General features: G+C 43.9%; 2 protein-coding genes across 2 annotated transcripts in view; one reads left to right on the top strand and one right to left on the bottom strand.

Moving 5' to 3' along the window:
• The window catches only part of ULK4 (unc-51 like kinase 4), a 704,158-nt gene that overhangs the window by 97,475 nt on the left and 590,670 nt on the right, over positions 1-16,013 (bottom strand). The gene's annotated exons all lie outside the window — the stretch shown is intronic.
• On the top strand, positions 4,163-6,590 carry LOC146079652 (uncharacterized). Its single transcript, XM_083186339.1, has 2 exons — positions 4,163-5,124; positions 5,977-6,590. The coding sequence occupies exons 1-2, from the start codon at positions 4,708-4,710 to the stop codon at positions 6,547-6,549; spliced, it is 990 nt and encodes a 329-aa protein (XP_083042465.1). The 5' UTR covers positions 4,163-4,707; the 3' UTR covers positions 6,550-6,590.

The raw sequence follows: 16,013 nt of genomic DNA on the forward strand, positions 1-16,013 counted from the left end.
TTCTTGTAAAGAACAAGAGTCAACAACTTAATCAAGAATCTCTAAGTGATAATTAATGTGATAACAGGAAAGTAATGTTATCTGATGAATCCATAGGCTAGAAATTGAAACATGATGTCACCTAGCTAAAAAAATACTTTCTTCATATTTATGGCACACAATAAATTATCTATTTAGAACATCTGTTCTTTAGTGACTTAGGCTGTGGAAAATGTATGGACTTTGAATAAGTGTTAAAAACATAGGGAAAGAGTTAATTAAGTGCTAAATAACATCTTTAGGATGCTCCAAATTTAATTGGCAATTTGGAATATTGTGCCTGCATTTTGCTACAAATACATAAAATAAAAATAAAAAATGCAACCATTAAAAAATAAAATAAAATACAAATAATGCAAGCATTAGGGAGTTGTTTTTAGTCATGAATTGTTTACATGAAAAGGTATACTACTAATCTAATGTAGTGACATTAAAAAGTAAGACAGGATACATTTGTTTTTTTTTAAATGCAACAAGAAAAAATATTGACTGAAGTCTTTTTGTTTCTGGTTTCAAACAAAAATGTTTCCACCCAACACTTTAAATGAATGCACCTTGTTGTTATGTACTAAAACGATTTAAGGATTCACAACAAGCCAATAGGGCAAAAAGAGCAATAGGAATGATGGATATCAGGACTGAAACTTTATAAAGTACTCTGGTCCTGTCTCAGTGTCAGATGAAGGTTTATACAGGGCTGGTGATTAGAAGCTAGCGCCAAACAAAACATTATTAGATCCTATTATTTATATCTAGTGTTTGATACTGGCCAGAAATCAATTCCAAATGAACAGAACCTTGATCTAAATTATTAAGGTTATATATCACAATACCGGTAATGGACAGACCACATATAAAGTTAAGGTTTAAGATGCAGAAAAAAATACAGCATATATGTACTAAGACTCCACATATAAGTGCTGTTCATACAAGTGCAACTCAGGTATATCTATACTTCAGAGATATATAATTACAGAGTAGAGCATCAATTCTCCAATATCATTTGGACTAGTGATAGAATGGCACCAACAGAAAACCAGATGTATGCAGATTTTAGGTATCACTGTTATTGCAATCATACAGGGTGATTCAAAAGTCGCAGTACACCCTTTTGTTTCAAAAACTGTGCAGGGTGTACTGCGACACCCCAGAATTTTCTCCTGGGGGTTCAAACATATAGCACAGGCCCAGGAACATTGAGATAAGCACATGCATGAGTACACTGGCAACTTCGCACATGCACTGTGGAAGTAAACTCACAGATTTGGTCATTCAATTCCACCAATAAAAATTGGACAAATATATACTGTATATTTGTAAAAAAAATTCTCTATCCCCGTATTCCATCTCACTGTTCCCATTCTATCTATCCTGTTATCTCTCTTCTTCCCCCTCTATCACTCTGACACTCTTCCCCAAATTCTCCTCAGGAGAATAGTAAACACAGGGCCCTGCATGGGCAAAGAATAATAATAATAAGAAAGATGGAGCAGAGGCAGAGAACCAACTGTTCTATTTACTGCAGACTTCTTAGATCACTGGCTGATAGGTGGAATCATTAGGTAGCCCCGTCCCCACCACAGTACTCAGCCTCTCCAGGCCTCAGCAGCAATCAGAAAGACATATGCTGATTCCGTCTGGATTCAATAGTAGCCTATGCTCAAGGACATGTATTTGCACCATGCGACTGCATGCAGATGGAGGTGACCCAGAGCTCAAATGGTAGTGGCCTGGGGGGCAGATGGCACCCTCCTCTTTGCCCAGCCCACGCTTAAGATAATATTTAATGATGAACTACAATGATACTTTTCTCGAATGTATTTATTTAGTTCATGGTTTGCATGACTGAACATGCTAGCTATATGCCATGCATGGAGACATAATAAACAGAAAAGCATGTTAAATGGAATAAAATTAAATTATTTAAAAGCTGATGAAATGCAAATAGCTAGAATGACATGTGTGTCCTTCAGAAGCATTCCTGGACAATTCTATCACAAGCCAAGTCAGGCTGTTACTTTGAAGACATAGAAAAGAATGTGTTTGGTAGTATATTCTGGATGAAAAAGAGAAAAAAACATGTACAGTAACTTACGTAAGAAGATTATGTTACTACTGATGCATAAATTGGAATTTACAGGTGTTCTAAAGATATGTCAGTAACAAAAAATATTTTTTTAAAAATGTTAAAAAAACATATGTAACTAACCGATATTGCTTGCGTACATTGCTTTCATGCAGTGAATACTGTACAGCTGACTAGCAACCAGTGACATTATCCTATCGAATCAGTGCCTGAATTAGGGTTGGAGACATTGTCTATGTTTTGGTAGTACGCATGCATCTGAGTCTTAGGGCCTCATTCAGATCACATCGGTCCTGCGTGCATTCGCATGCAGTACAGATGTTGCGCGCCTGCGGGTATCTGCGCATGTTCAGGCGTATGGTGCGTGCACCCACGGCGACCTTTCATGGCGTGGGGGGGGGGGGGGCAGAGATGGGCGGGGGGCACCGGTCTGTTCCATGGGCGTTCCCATGAGAATGCTGGGCATTCTCATGGTAATGAGGCAGTGACGCGGGTGGGAAGCTGACATCACCGGATGTCAGCTGCCCGCCCATATCCACGCCAGCAAATGTAAGTGACTGAAAAGTCACTTTTATAGGCGTGCATGCTAAACATCATTCGATGGTCGGCGACCATCGAAAGATGTGGGCGGTTACCCGAGTCATGCGAATGGATGTTTATGCAAAACATCCATTCGCAGCTGTTCGGGCGAAGCCGCACTTTGAAGGGGCAGCGCGGGGGGGGGGGGGGGGGGGCGTTTGTTAGCCGGGTGGGGTTTGGTAGACTCGCAAGGCTGCAAACTCGCAGCCTTGCGAATCAACCAGAATAACTCCCTTAATTTGTTCTGCAAGTATGATTGAAATCGGGTACGACTCAGACACGTGCACAGGAATATCATTGCTCCATTGCATCTGGCATCTCTGCTATGTCGTACTTAGAAATAGACCCTTTGTCTTGTTCTATTTTACGTTGCAATTTTAGAGCTCTTGCATTTTAGTGGCTTTATTACTGAAAATGTAACAGTATACATAGTACTCAATCAGGATATGGTATGGAGTGCGTAATTTAGATATGGTTGGGTTGTCGATCACTGCTACTTCCTTTGAAGCAGCACTGATAGCTCTGTATGGCAATGCAGCAAAAAGGCATATAATATAAACAGACGCTGCCTGCTGTAGTAATCTGTACTACGCCCTAGGAAACAGCATCAGATCACTGCAACAGTATTGCGCGGCTTGTGACAAGTCAGTCATCACAGAAGCCAGCCGTCCTACAATAGAGATTCCTGACCTCTTCCCACTTCCTAAGTCAATCACTTATGCTGGGTACACACCAGGACGACTAGGGCCCGATTCTGTCAATTTAGATCCAATTCCGACCGGTTGTATGCAGATTGTATGTACTATCGTGTGTTTTTGACATTTATTTGATCCGATTCCGATCCAATGCGCGTTCACGCCGCTCGTTTGGTCGCATCTTTGGTCCTACGTGCTGCAGGTAGGATCCGTCAATCCCAGGCCGACCGACCGTCAATCGTATGCAGATCGTGAGTGTTTTTTGCCGCCTCCGTCGTCCGTCCGTCGGTGCGTCCGTCGTTTGATCCAGCCTATTTGAGTGGCATTTCCTAAACACTCCCCCGGCGCCATGTTTTTCCACATAGCAAACAGCGCTGGCGCAGCAGTTGGACTCTCCTTCTTGTCTCATCTCCCAGAACAACAACCTGGTATGTTTGCACTCCCAATGCTCTTCTATGCATGCCCACTGTTGCCACCAATGTATATAGTGTGTATAAAGCACTGGTTTGGCAACCGTGCACCCGACCATGTCACTGTTTTTTTTGGGTGGGCCCCATGTGTGTGTGTATACATATAACCAATGTCCACCATTGCAGTATTCCAAGCACTCCTCTCTGCTAGGCCCCATTCACCTGTGTGTGTGTGTTTGTGTATATATAGATATATATAAACCATTGTCCACCATTGCAGTATTCCATGCACTCCTCTCTGCTAGGCCCCATTCACCTGTGTGTGTGTGTGTTTGTGTATATATAGATATATATACATAAACCATTGTCCACCATTGCAGTATTCCATGCACTCCTCTCTGCTAGGCCCCATTCACCTGTGTGTGTGTGTTTGTGTATATATAGATATATATACATAAACCATTGTCCACCATTGCAGTATTCCATGCACTCCTCTCTGCTAGGCCCCATTCACCTGTGTGTGTGTGTTTGTGTATATATAGATATATATACATAAACCATTGTCCACCATTGCAGTATTCCATGCACTCCTCTCTGCTAGGCCCCATTCACCTGTGTGTGTGTGTTTGTGTATATATAGATATATATACATAAACCATTGTCCACCATTGCAGTATTCCATGCACTCCTCTCTGCTAGGCCCCATTCACCTGTGTGTGTGAATAGCAATCTGCACAATAAAATGTATAGTGGTTTTCATAAAAGTTTATTAACATTTTAAATACTTAAAACATAAGAACTAGGTAAACTGGTAACTATAACTATAAAAATTTAAATATGAAACAAAACATGGGTATAACTATAACAACTAAAATGGTTTTATCTTTTTACAGTCCCAATGTCCAACGCAAAGGAACAAGAGTTTCTTGAAGGGTTTATTGAAAAATATCGTTCACACGAATGCCTGTGGCGAACAAAATCCAAGGAGTATTCAAACAAAATGAAAAGAAACCAAGCCTTGGAGGAGTTGGCACGCTACAGTCTTCCATTTCACCCAGAGGCCAATGTTGAATGGGTGAGGAAACGCATCCAGAATCTGCGCACGGTGTTCTTAAAGGAACACAAGAAGGTGGAGGCTGCAAAGAAGTCTGGTGCTGGAGTCGACGAGATGTATCAAACATCGCTCTGGTACTATGACCGGTTGACATTCACCCTCAGCCAGGAGTCGATGAGGACAGGAGTAGTCCTTATGGTAGAACATGAAAACCAAGAAGTCACGGCGCAGGAGGAGGAGGAGAATTCGCAGTCTGCATCGGTGAGTCTATTTTTTTGGCTATCTAATTGATTCCTCCTGCCAATCCACAGCGCCCTCCCCATTAAAGTAGGCCATGTACTGTTCCCTCACCTGTTTGGCTCGTGCACTCCCTGTGTAGTGTTGTGTTGGGGTTTGCAAGGAGGATATCTGCACTACCTCCTCTGGCAGTTCTTGGTCTTCTTGGAGTGCTGTGCCTGTAGCCCTTTGCTGTGTGGCTTTTCTGCGGAGCAAATTGTGCAGGACACAGCACGCCGTGACAACCCAGTCAATTTTGTCCACCCTCAGGTTAATGGCAGTGTGGAAAATGCGAAACCGGCTTGCCAGGATGCCAAAAGCATTTTCCACAACACGCCGTGCCCTGGATAGCCTGTAGTTAAAGATCCTTTTGTCATGGTTCAACCCCCTTTGCGCATATGGCTTCATGACATGCTCGTGCAGGCCAAAAGCCTCGTCAGCCACAAAAACAAAGTTAAGCCCCTGTTTAGTTTCCTGGACAGACGGCAAGTGAAGGGTGTTCGCTATGAGCCTTTCGTAGAACTTTGTGTCCTTGAAAGTGCCACCATCCGATGCACGGCCATTCCTTCCTACATCCAGGAAGATAAACTCATAGTTCGCATTAACAACAGCCATTAGTACAATGCTAAAATAGCCCTTGTAATTAAAATAGTAGGAACCACTATTGATAGGCTGGGCTATGCGGACATGTTTGCCATCAATGGCTCCACCGCAATTTGGGAAGTTCCATCGCTGTTCAAACTCCTCTGCGATGACTTTCCATTCATTCACGCTGGTAGGGAACTGAAATTAGAAGTAAATAGAATTGATTAGTAAACATGTTCAATTTTTTTACAGCTTGGTGACTACCCACCTGCAACCCCAGACCTATCTGTCCTATCTGAGAATGCATGCACATCGAACGAAGTTCCTACTCCGGCACGCACTCCGCCACCCACCCTGGAACCCACTCCACCACTCCCCCGTGCCAAAAAAATGCGTGGCAAAGGAAAAAAAGGAGAAGCAGCGGCACATGAAGAATTTATGATGCGGGCACATCAAGTCCTGCAAAGAAACCCGGACAAACATGACAACTACTTCACTTATGTGGCAGAGTGTGTTCGCAACATGGCTCCTAACCAGCAACTTACTTTTGAAAAGTTATGCATGGAGTTGGTGTATAATGGCAGTTTAGGGTATCTCAACAGTGGCACTAAAATAGTTGGCATTGGTAGTGCACCAGACACACCACTGTCATTAGAATCACCAGTGCCTACTCCGCCTGCCACCGTAGCAGGCCAGTCGAGCACAATTCCAACACATACCCAGTCAACACCTACACAGCCTTCTCAACCCCCCCAGTACCGTCAATTCTACAGTTCTTTACTGATAGAAGATCCAGAGTGTCCTGTTTTTGAGGATCTGTCTTAAAAAATAGGCTACTTTATCATTTACCATCGACATGGTCTCAGCTGCAGGTATGTGATGGCCACTGCTCACATGGCGTATGGCGCACATCAATGGGGCCGGGACCATTGCATCTGCGCCATGCGCCATGTGGGCCGCAGCCTTTACATATCTGCAGCAGACATCCTCTGCCACACAAGGGCCACAGTGTGTATTTTTGTTTATTTATATGCTGCTACCTGTACCTGCATTACCAGAGGGAGAACAGGATTCTCCTCAATCTGGATAGCAAACTCCATTTATTGCCCTTTTTTCTTTGCCAATAGTATGGGGTACTGTGCGGCAGACATGGTCTCAGCTGCAGGTATGTGATGGCCACTGCTCACATGGCGTATGGCGCACATCAATGGGGCCGGGACCATTGCATCTGCGCCATGCGCCATGTGGGCCGCAGCCTTTACATATCTGCAGCAGACATCCTCTGCCGCACAGTACCTTATCCCTACTGTTGTAAGGGCATGTTCCAGAAGTTACCAGAGTGTGTTTTTTTTGTTTATTTATATGCTGCTACCTGTACCTGCATTACCAGAGGGAGAACAGGATTCTCCTCAATCTGGATAGCAAACTCCATTTATTGCCCTTTTTTCTTTGCCAATAGTATGGGGTACTGTGCGGCAGACATGGTCTCAGCTGCAGGTATGTGATGGCCACTGCTCACATGGCGTATGGCGCACATCAATGGGGCCGGGACCATTGCATCTGCGCCATGCGCCATGTGGGCCGCAGCCTTTACTTATCTGCGGCAGACATCCTCTGCCACACAGTAGCCCGTACTTATTGGGAAAGTTTAAACTGGGTCATACATACTTAAATCTTTATATATAGTGTGTGTTTTTGTACAATATCTTTTATATATGGTATTATAATATATTTGTGTTGACACAATCTATTTACTATTTTACATGTTTTAACCATGAAAGGCCTAAAAAACCTGTTTCTGTCCTAGGCCTAAATTATAAATAAAAATATTTTGTTTGCACAATAAAGTGTACAGTGTATATTTCATCCTTACCTTGCAATACTGGTACTGCAGCACCTTCACAATGGCTTTGCAGGTCTCCGGGATGATGAGGCCCAAAGCTTGCGGGGAGATGAGGGATCCAAACTTTAGGTCAGCAAGAGACCGTCCTGTCGCCAGAAACCTCAGGGTCACCACCAGCCGTTCCTCAGCAGGGATAGCCATGCGATACTTGGTATCCTGCTTCTCGATGTGGGGAGTCACCAGACGCAGCAATTCCTGGAATGTGGCATCATCCATCCTCAAGAAGTTACGAAAATCGTCTGGGTTATTCTCCCTGATGTCCCTGAGCAGTGGCATGTGCGAACGAGTCTGACGCTGAAGTAGCCACTGCTTTGTCCAGCATGATCTTTCTCTCCTGCGCTGGGCTCTCTGACGCCTGAGCTTCAAAACTGCATAATAGAGCAGGTACTGTTGCTGGTGACTACCCATCACTGCATTCTCCATAGTGCAGGGTTAAAAGACACTTTGTAATGGCAGGCAAAACAAAGTAATGTGTAAATAGCTATGTCCAGCAGGTATAAACCAAGCCTCACTAGTAACAAAGCAGAAATACACTGGTTTAAAATGGCTGCTGCTATTCCTATCCCCCTCTGCTAGTCCTCCCCCTCTGCTAGTCCAGCCCCTTCATTACAATTTCAAAGGCCCATCTGACGACGGTCGCATGTGTTCTTGCAAAAAAAACAAAAACCAGCGATCCGACCGTCTTAACGACCATCGCGGGCACATCGGGATCGGATCTAGATCGTTCCGCAAAAAAACCCACAATTTTTGCTAATCGTTTGCTGGGGACTGCCTGGGAGCTCCCGGGAAGTCCAAGGGAAATCGTTCCATGGTCGTCTATCGGTCGTGAACGACGGTGGTCGTCCTGGTGTGTACCCTACATTAGAGTCTGCTGCCGCACTGCATCCTCACACATGCTCAGAACAGAATCTATGCTAGCACAAAGTACAAAAAAAATCAGTACTTTGCAAGTATGGGTGCAGGTGTAACGAGATCTGAACTTATTTATTTTATTTATTAACAGTTTCTTATATAGCGCAGCATATTCCGTTGCGCTTTACAATAGCAGACAGTGATGAATTAGGCCCAAATCAAGACATTTAATTACCAGGATGTCTGTGATCCACACCTTTTAATTAGGTATGGCCATTGACATTCTATTATTCATCTGTGGGTGAAACCATCAATGGTTCCCTTGCTGATAGGATTAAACCATCAAGATTAAGGATCGATGGTGACCAATGATGGTTATCCCACCAAAGGCCATACCTACTGGTAATACTGCATAAAGTACTGTATGAATGTACCAGTTAATGACTGCAAGCTGTAATTTAGCATTATTTCTGTAAAGATATTATAACATATAGATACACATTATTTAGACACAAAACTGTGATTGGTATTCCAAAAGAATCACTCTTATATGTGGGACCTGTTAGGCATGAGTGGACTGTTAAAGTTATTTTGTTTTCAACTTACAGTATTCATGTGTTTGTAACCTTTTTGTATGATTTGTGCTCTCCTCACTCTTTGTATTCATGAATACGGCATTCGTTTGAAGAACAACAGATAAAAGACAAAAAAATGTTTGCTAAAACCAAACAAATGTGAAACTAATTGGGCTGTTGATTACAATGTAGAGGTAAGAATGGAATGCAAACTGTCTCATACATTACCTTCCCCCACTGTAACCTATTTGGTTGTGATTTGCACAAGACAAGTAAGACATAATGCAGCTGCTGTAGAAAAACACTTTTATGTCTAGCTGCATATCATGACAGGTTCTGACAGACAGAGGCATCACAATGTGAAATGATAGGCCTCACTCCTTATTTTTCTGAAAGCATCTTTATTTCCCAGTGACACTCAAAGCCTCAGGTCCATTAGGGAGACAGTACGATGATAATATTAGTGTGTTCTATTTGCGAGGACAATATAATAGGCTATCTGCAGCTGAAAAATAAACAAGTGAGAAGGCTGGGAAGTAATACCTTCCGCAGAAGCATTGTTTACTTTTATTCCCAAGTACCTGTGTTTAAAGTTGGTTAGGTTTAGTTTAAAACAAAAGTTTATTTTCCAAAAATATGTAAATTTATTTGATATAGATACAGATATACAGGTTGATTATGCATTATCCACATATCCTTATAGCCTTATTATATCATATCCAAATTATTCCAAAAACCATATTGTCCAGAACGTACTTTTTTTTTGCTAAAAGCACTACTGCTGTGGACATCTGTAGCTGGCACTACTGGGGACATGCTATGTAACTGGCCCTACTGTGAACATCTGTAGCTGGCACTACTGGGGACATGATATGTAACTGGCACTACTGTGGACATATTGTAAAGTGGGGCTTAGTGTATCGCTCCACTCCTTGGGTGTGGGGTGTATTAGCGATCCCGATTTGGAAGAATGAGCAATGGGTTTGGTTTAAAACAATTTTACTTCAAAAGGTGCAGTCTTAAATACAATTACATTCAAATGGTACAAATGATGTTGCAATAATTGCTACAATTATTAATACAATCAATGGCACAATGGTGAGTGCTATGAGTGTGGGGGGATGGGGGTCGAGGGTTGTTCCCTCTGATGCGGACGGGTTTGGGGGGGGGCACAGTTCAGTTGGAGGTGTTCCTACGGCTGCGGCGTCCCGCTGTGCCGTTTCTTTTATTAGCTGTGCTGGTGCCCGGCTGCTGAAGGCTGCCCATCAGGTGTTCATGGCTTGGAGGGTGATGGGGTATTCTCCCTCCTTGACGTAAGCGGTGCTCTGCGTCGCTCGGGTCGGGGGGCTGCGGTGGTGGGTCTGGGCACTCCTTGTGTCCTCTCTCCCTACCCAGCCGGCAGTGAAGGTGTCCGGTTTTTGGACCGTATCCCTTGGCTGTCTGTCACTGTGGGTAGTGGGACGTGGAGCGTCTGGCAGGGGGAGCTTTTGATAACTCCTTCCCGCCCCGGTGCCTTGCCTACGGATCCACCAACTCACATGCTCCCGTTCCCTGCGTCGCTTGCTGGTTCCCGTCCTGTTGCGCCGGCTGTATGGTCTCTGTGCCGCGGCCTTCTTGGTGACGTCACCTCTCCGTGCCTGGCTCTGTCCTTCGTGCGGCGGATGTCTCCCTGGTTCCTCCACTCAGTTCTCACTCGATTGGGGTTGGGGTGTGATGGATTGCTGTTGCTTCTCCAACGCGTTTCTGCCTTGTACTGGCCTTCTTCTAGGGAGTTTACAGTGTGTTTCTTTCCATTTCATTTGTAGGCAGTGGGCGGGCTCTTGTCTTCCTTGTGATTGGTTCTCCGGTCTTGGTTGTGGCTGTGTGCTGATTGGTGATGTTGCTACGTGCTGATTGGTGATGTACTTTTCCTTCAAGTTAGGTTGTGGCTGCGTGCTGGTTGGTGATGCGCTGGGTGCTGATTGGTGATGTGCTTTTCCTTCAAGTTAGGTTGAGGAGTTTTCTGCTTGCTGTTGCGTTCAGTTTTTATGTTGCCATGGTTATGCTGGTGTAATGTCATTATTCCACGTTCTTTTCCTTGATGTTCTACTTTAAGTGCATAGTTGCAGATGTTGACAGTTTTGATAGGTTGACATACAATGAGATGTTGACAGTTTTGATATATAAGTACATAATTGCAGATGTTGACAGTTTTGATATGTTGACATACAATGAGATGTTGACAGTTTTGATATTAGTCTCTTATGGCAATTTTTTTGTGTTATTCTGCATTGTAGTTTAGGGAGACAGGTGCATTGATTATTGTCCGTTGATTGGGTGGGGGTGGGTTTCATGTTAGGTGTGGGGGGGTGTCTTGGGGGGGGGGATTTTATTTGGCTTAGGGACCACGGATGTGGTGGGTGTTACAGTTCATGTTACTTATTTCTTTTTGCCGACTATGGATTTTATTTCATTGTCCAAGTTGAGCCCTCGAGGGTTCAGTGTCTGTAGCTCATACATGCATTTTAGTTCAGTTGTGTTTATAAGTTGCGTGTAGTCTCCTCCCCTCCAGTTCAGTTGTACGGTCTCTATCCCTATGAAGCTTAATCCATCTGGGTCGCTGTTGTGATGTTCTTTATAATGCAGTGATAGGTTGTCGTCCTCAAAGCCTTTTTTGATGTTGCGGATGTGTTCATTCAGGCGTGTTCTCAGTGGTCTTGTGGTTCGGCCTACGTATTGTTTCTTGCATGGGCATTCCAAGAGATATATCAGTCCCTTTGTGTCGCAGGTGATTCGGCTCTTAATCGGGTATCTCTTTCCTATTTTTGAAGATCTGAATTCTGCGGTTGGTTTAGTGCTTAGTGTCTTTTGTTGTTTGCATCCTGTGCATTTGCCACAGTGATAAAAGCCATTGGTTGGGTTTTTTCCGGTGATTGTGCTTTGGTTTGTCTGTTTCGGTGGGATGTAGCTGTGGACCAGTTTGTCTTTGATGTTTGGTGCTTTTCTGATTCTGGGTGTTCTCTTGGATGTGTTCTGTTAGTTGTTCGTCCTGCAGTAACAGTGACCAGTGCTTCCATATTATTTTTTGTATGTTTGTTGTCTATCTGGAGTAGTTTGTGATGAATAGTGTTTCATTCTGTCGTTTGTTCAAGTCTTTGTTTTTGTATTGCAGGAGGTCATTTCTTTCTTTTGCTTCTATTTTTTTATACGCCTTCTCTAGATGTTCGCTGTTGTAGTTTTTTTCCTTAAATTGGATGGTTAGTTCTTTGCTCTGTTCTGTGAAGTCTGTTAGTTTCGAGCAGTTGCGACGTATTCTGAGATATTGACTTTTAGGGATGGCTTGTAGCCAACTGGGGTGATGTGCACTCGTGGAGAGGATGAAACAGTTAACGTCCACTTTCTTAGTGTATATTTTTGTGTGTAGCTGTGAATTTTCGATGAATATCTTTAGGTCCAGGAAATTGACTTCTGTTTTGCTGTATTCTGTTGTAAATTTTAGATTATTGTCGTTGTTGTTCATGTGTTCTAGAAAGAGTTTCAGTGATTCTTCCGTCCCTTTCCATAGGAATAGGACATCGTCTATGAATCTGGCTGGTTGGGTCTGTTGCTGGTTCTTAAAATACGGGGGACCCCTAGTCATTTTGTCCCCCGTATTTTGGGAACCAGCACCGGACCTTGAGCCTGGTGCTGGTTTCATTAAATCAAGGGAACCCCTATTTGTTTTTCCCTCTGATTTTATGATACCAGCACCGGCTTTTTGAGCCCGGGGCTGGTTATGCTTAGGAGGGGGGACCGCACGCGTTTTTTTTTTCTTTTTTTTTTTTCAACACACCGCACATTACTGAAAATGTGCCGATTTTCATGACTGAAAATCGCACATTTTCAGGACTTAAAAATCGCACAAAATCGCACTTTATTGCGCTATTTTGCAGCGAAATCGCATCTCATTAAATATGCGAAAATCGTCCCAATAACGCGATTTTAAAAAGTGCGATTTTGTGCGATTTTTATACATGCTTAAAAATCGCATGTCATTAAATTTCACCCTCAGTGTCCTCGTTATCTGTATACTGAATGATTGATTCTAGTGTATATAATTTAACTTGGCTCCTAACCCTTCTGTCTAATAATTTGTCAATCACTCTGTCTGTTTTGTTTTGATTCAGTTTGTCTTGACCTTCTGGTTGACCACTTGGCTGATTCAGATCCAACTTTGACTAATGTGGTGCCCTAGGAAAGATTTTGTCCCAGGTCCCAATGTGGGAGCTTTTGTGCGCACACATGAAAAAGGGGCATAGCCAGGGCTGACGCTACCCACTCAGCAGCTCCTGCAAAGCAGGGAGGCGCCATGCTGAAAAGGCGCCGTCTCCCTCCCTGCTCTGCTAAAGCTGCCTCAGCCCTCACTGTCACTGCCTCCTGCATGCCGCCACCAGCACCTGTCTGACAGCGGGCGGGCGGCAGTATAAAGAGCTGCTCCCTGCACTGCGAAAGCACACAGCCTGCACACCGCCTGCAGTGCCTGGCTGACAGTGGGTGGCACTATGGAGAGGCCGAGTAGCTGCGACCTGCCCCCTCTTCCTCAAGGACACTTGCGCTGAGGCATGTAGCGCTGTCTGAGGAATGCCTGGATGTCATGTCATGTCCGGATTCATCCCCTACCCATTGCTCCCTGCGCCTGTCAGCTGTCAATCAAATGACGAACAGGCAGCAGCACCACCTCCCCTTCCTTCCCTCTTCTCAGTGTGCTGTGCCAGTGCCACTGCCAATCCTCAACACTCCGCCCTCTCTATCTCCTCCCCTCTTCTTCCATCTCCTCCTTCTCTCACCTCCTTCCCCCCTCAGTCACGAGAGGGGTGTAATGGCGTCCTCAGTTAAACAGCAAAAAAAAAAAAAAAAGTGAGTCTTTTATTATACGTTTCTAACAAATGTTTTAATAATAATTGTTGATTTTTTTATATTAATTTAGATACTTTTTAAATAATGGGCTGGGTTATGTGCCTAAAGGTGGCCATACACGCTGCAATAGCAGCGTGCGATGCGATGTGCGCTCCTGCGGGCATCGCATCGCACAGTATAAAAGTATGTGCTGCACATACTTTTTGTACTGCTTTCGGATCGTATCGCACACACATTGCATGCATGCCGTGCAATGCAATCTAGCACATAACGTATGCGATTCTCGCAGCGTGTATGGGCACCTTTAGTGCCTGCAACATTTTGCGGACACAGCACTGAGATGGTGTATGCATACATGTACATGCACCTGAGATCCTCCATAGGATCGCATGTTGCATATGCTTCCACAATCGGGCTGCAGCTTGTTGCAATGGCAATGTGAAAGGGCGCAAAATTTATGGTTTGCAGGAGGGCGCCAGACACCCTAGCACCGGCCCTGGGCATAGCATTATTATAGGAGCTTGATATCAAATAAGGGATCTGTCAAAAACCTACACAGCCTCATCTCCCCATGTTTCTCTCCAGTCCACTTTAGTATCTCTACAGACACAGCTCCAGAACGTTGCTAAAATAGTGAACAAATATCATATCAGCTAACATGAATGAATCCCTATAACAAATAGTTCTAAAGTGACACAAAGGCGCTTGTGTGTTTAAACAAATAGGGACAATACAACCTTATTTTGTTAAACAGGCTTTTATTTGATCTTCGTTAGATTATGTTCTTTGAATGGATCAGAAGGCTAATTAAAGGATTAAAAAATCCCAACATAATGCAATACTGTTCCATAAAAATAATTTATTCAAAAATTGCACTCACAAAAAAACATATAAAATAAGCATATCACCACCATGGGTGGAACCTCCTGGAAACACTGTTCAGCTTAAGTCACATCCAGTACCAGATCTTTCCAAAGGGTAGTGCAGGAGAGGGTGCTGGCTCTACAATCCTGACTTCTGGTCTGGGTATCAGCAGCCTATGGTGTACCGGGTATGGTTATCCTTCACCAGCCTAATGCATTTCGGACTTACATGGTCCTTCTTCAGAGAAGGTTGTGATATGCTTATTTGGAAATCATTTTTTTAAGTTCTGCTGCCGCTTCCCGCCCTGCCGCCCGGCACCTGCCACTGCCAGCTGCCCGGACCCCGCTTCTGTCAGCCCTTGCACATAGTTATTTGGCCCTATTTCTATGTCAGATCCGTAGGGATTGGGTGTCTGCCTGCTGCTGTGTCTCCTCTGAACTTCCTGTCTCAGAAATGCTGTGTAATGTTATGACTTCACGAACACTGTGCTGCAATGAACAAAAATGTACTTTTTGCACTGTCCAGCAACAATGCAATAAGGTTACAGTGACTGCATAAAGCAACAGCAAATAGTGTGGCAGATGTATTAAGCCTTAACAAGAAATAAATGCAATAGTGATAAGGAGAGATAAACATCCAGCCAATCAGCTCCTTTTCTGACTTTTTTCAAACACAGGCTGTAACATGGCAGTTAGCAGGTGATTGGATGGACGTTTATCTCTCCTTATCACCCTTGGATTTATCTCTTGTTAAAGCTTAATACATCTGCCCCAGAATTTTTTAACTACTGCCCATTCCAGTCAATTTTCCAGCCTTCCATAAACCCAATGGCTTTTCAGATGCCCCTAGCATTTGCCAAACTCTCTCTGCACATGTTACATGTGCTCCACCTGCAGTGTACATGATTTTGCCCATTAAAGAAAGATTTTGTCTAAAGCTGTGTACACACGGCCCTGGCAATTTCGATTAAGCCCTGTGTATATCAAGATGTAGTTAAGCCAACCGAGAGATGGCTAACTACATCCTACCAGCCCTGGGAGATGCGGCCATATACACTGTGTAGCAGGAATATTCTTGTCTGCACTGACTGTTTGGCTACTCGATAGCGAAGCGGCAGGGTCGAGCGTCGCTATCACCCACTGTGATAGGACAATTCATGCAAACCTACTAATCGATTTTGACAATGTAGTCAAACGCGCTTAGAAGAATCACCCGGTGTG

Source organism: Crinia signifera, chromosome 5 (assembly GCF_055691185.1).
Source record: "Crinia signifera chromosome 5, ASM5569118v1, whole genome shotgun sequence".
Taxonomy (NCBI): Eukaryota; Metazoa; Chordata; class Amphibia; order Anura; family Myobatrachidae; genus Crinia; species Crinia signifera.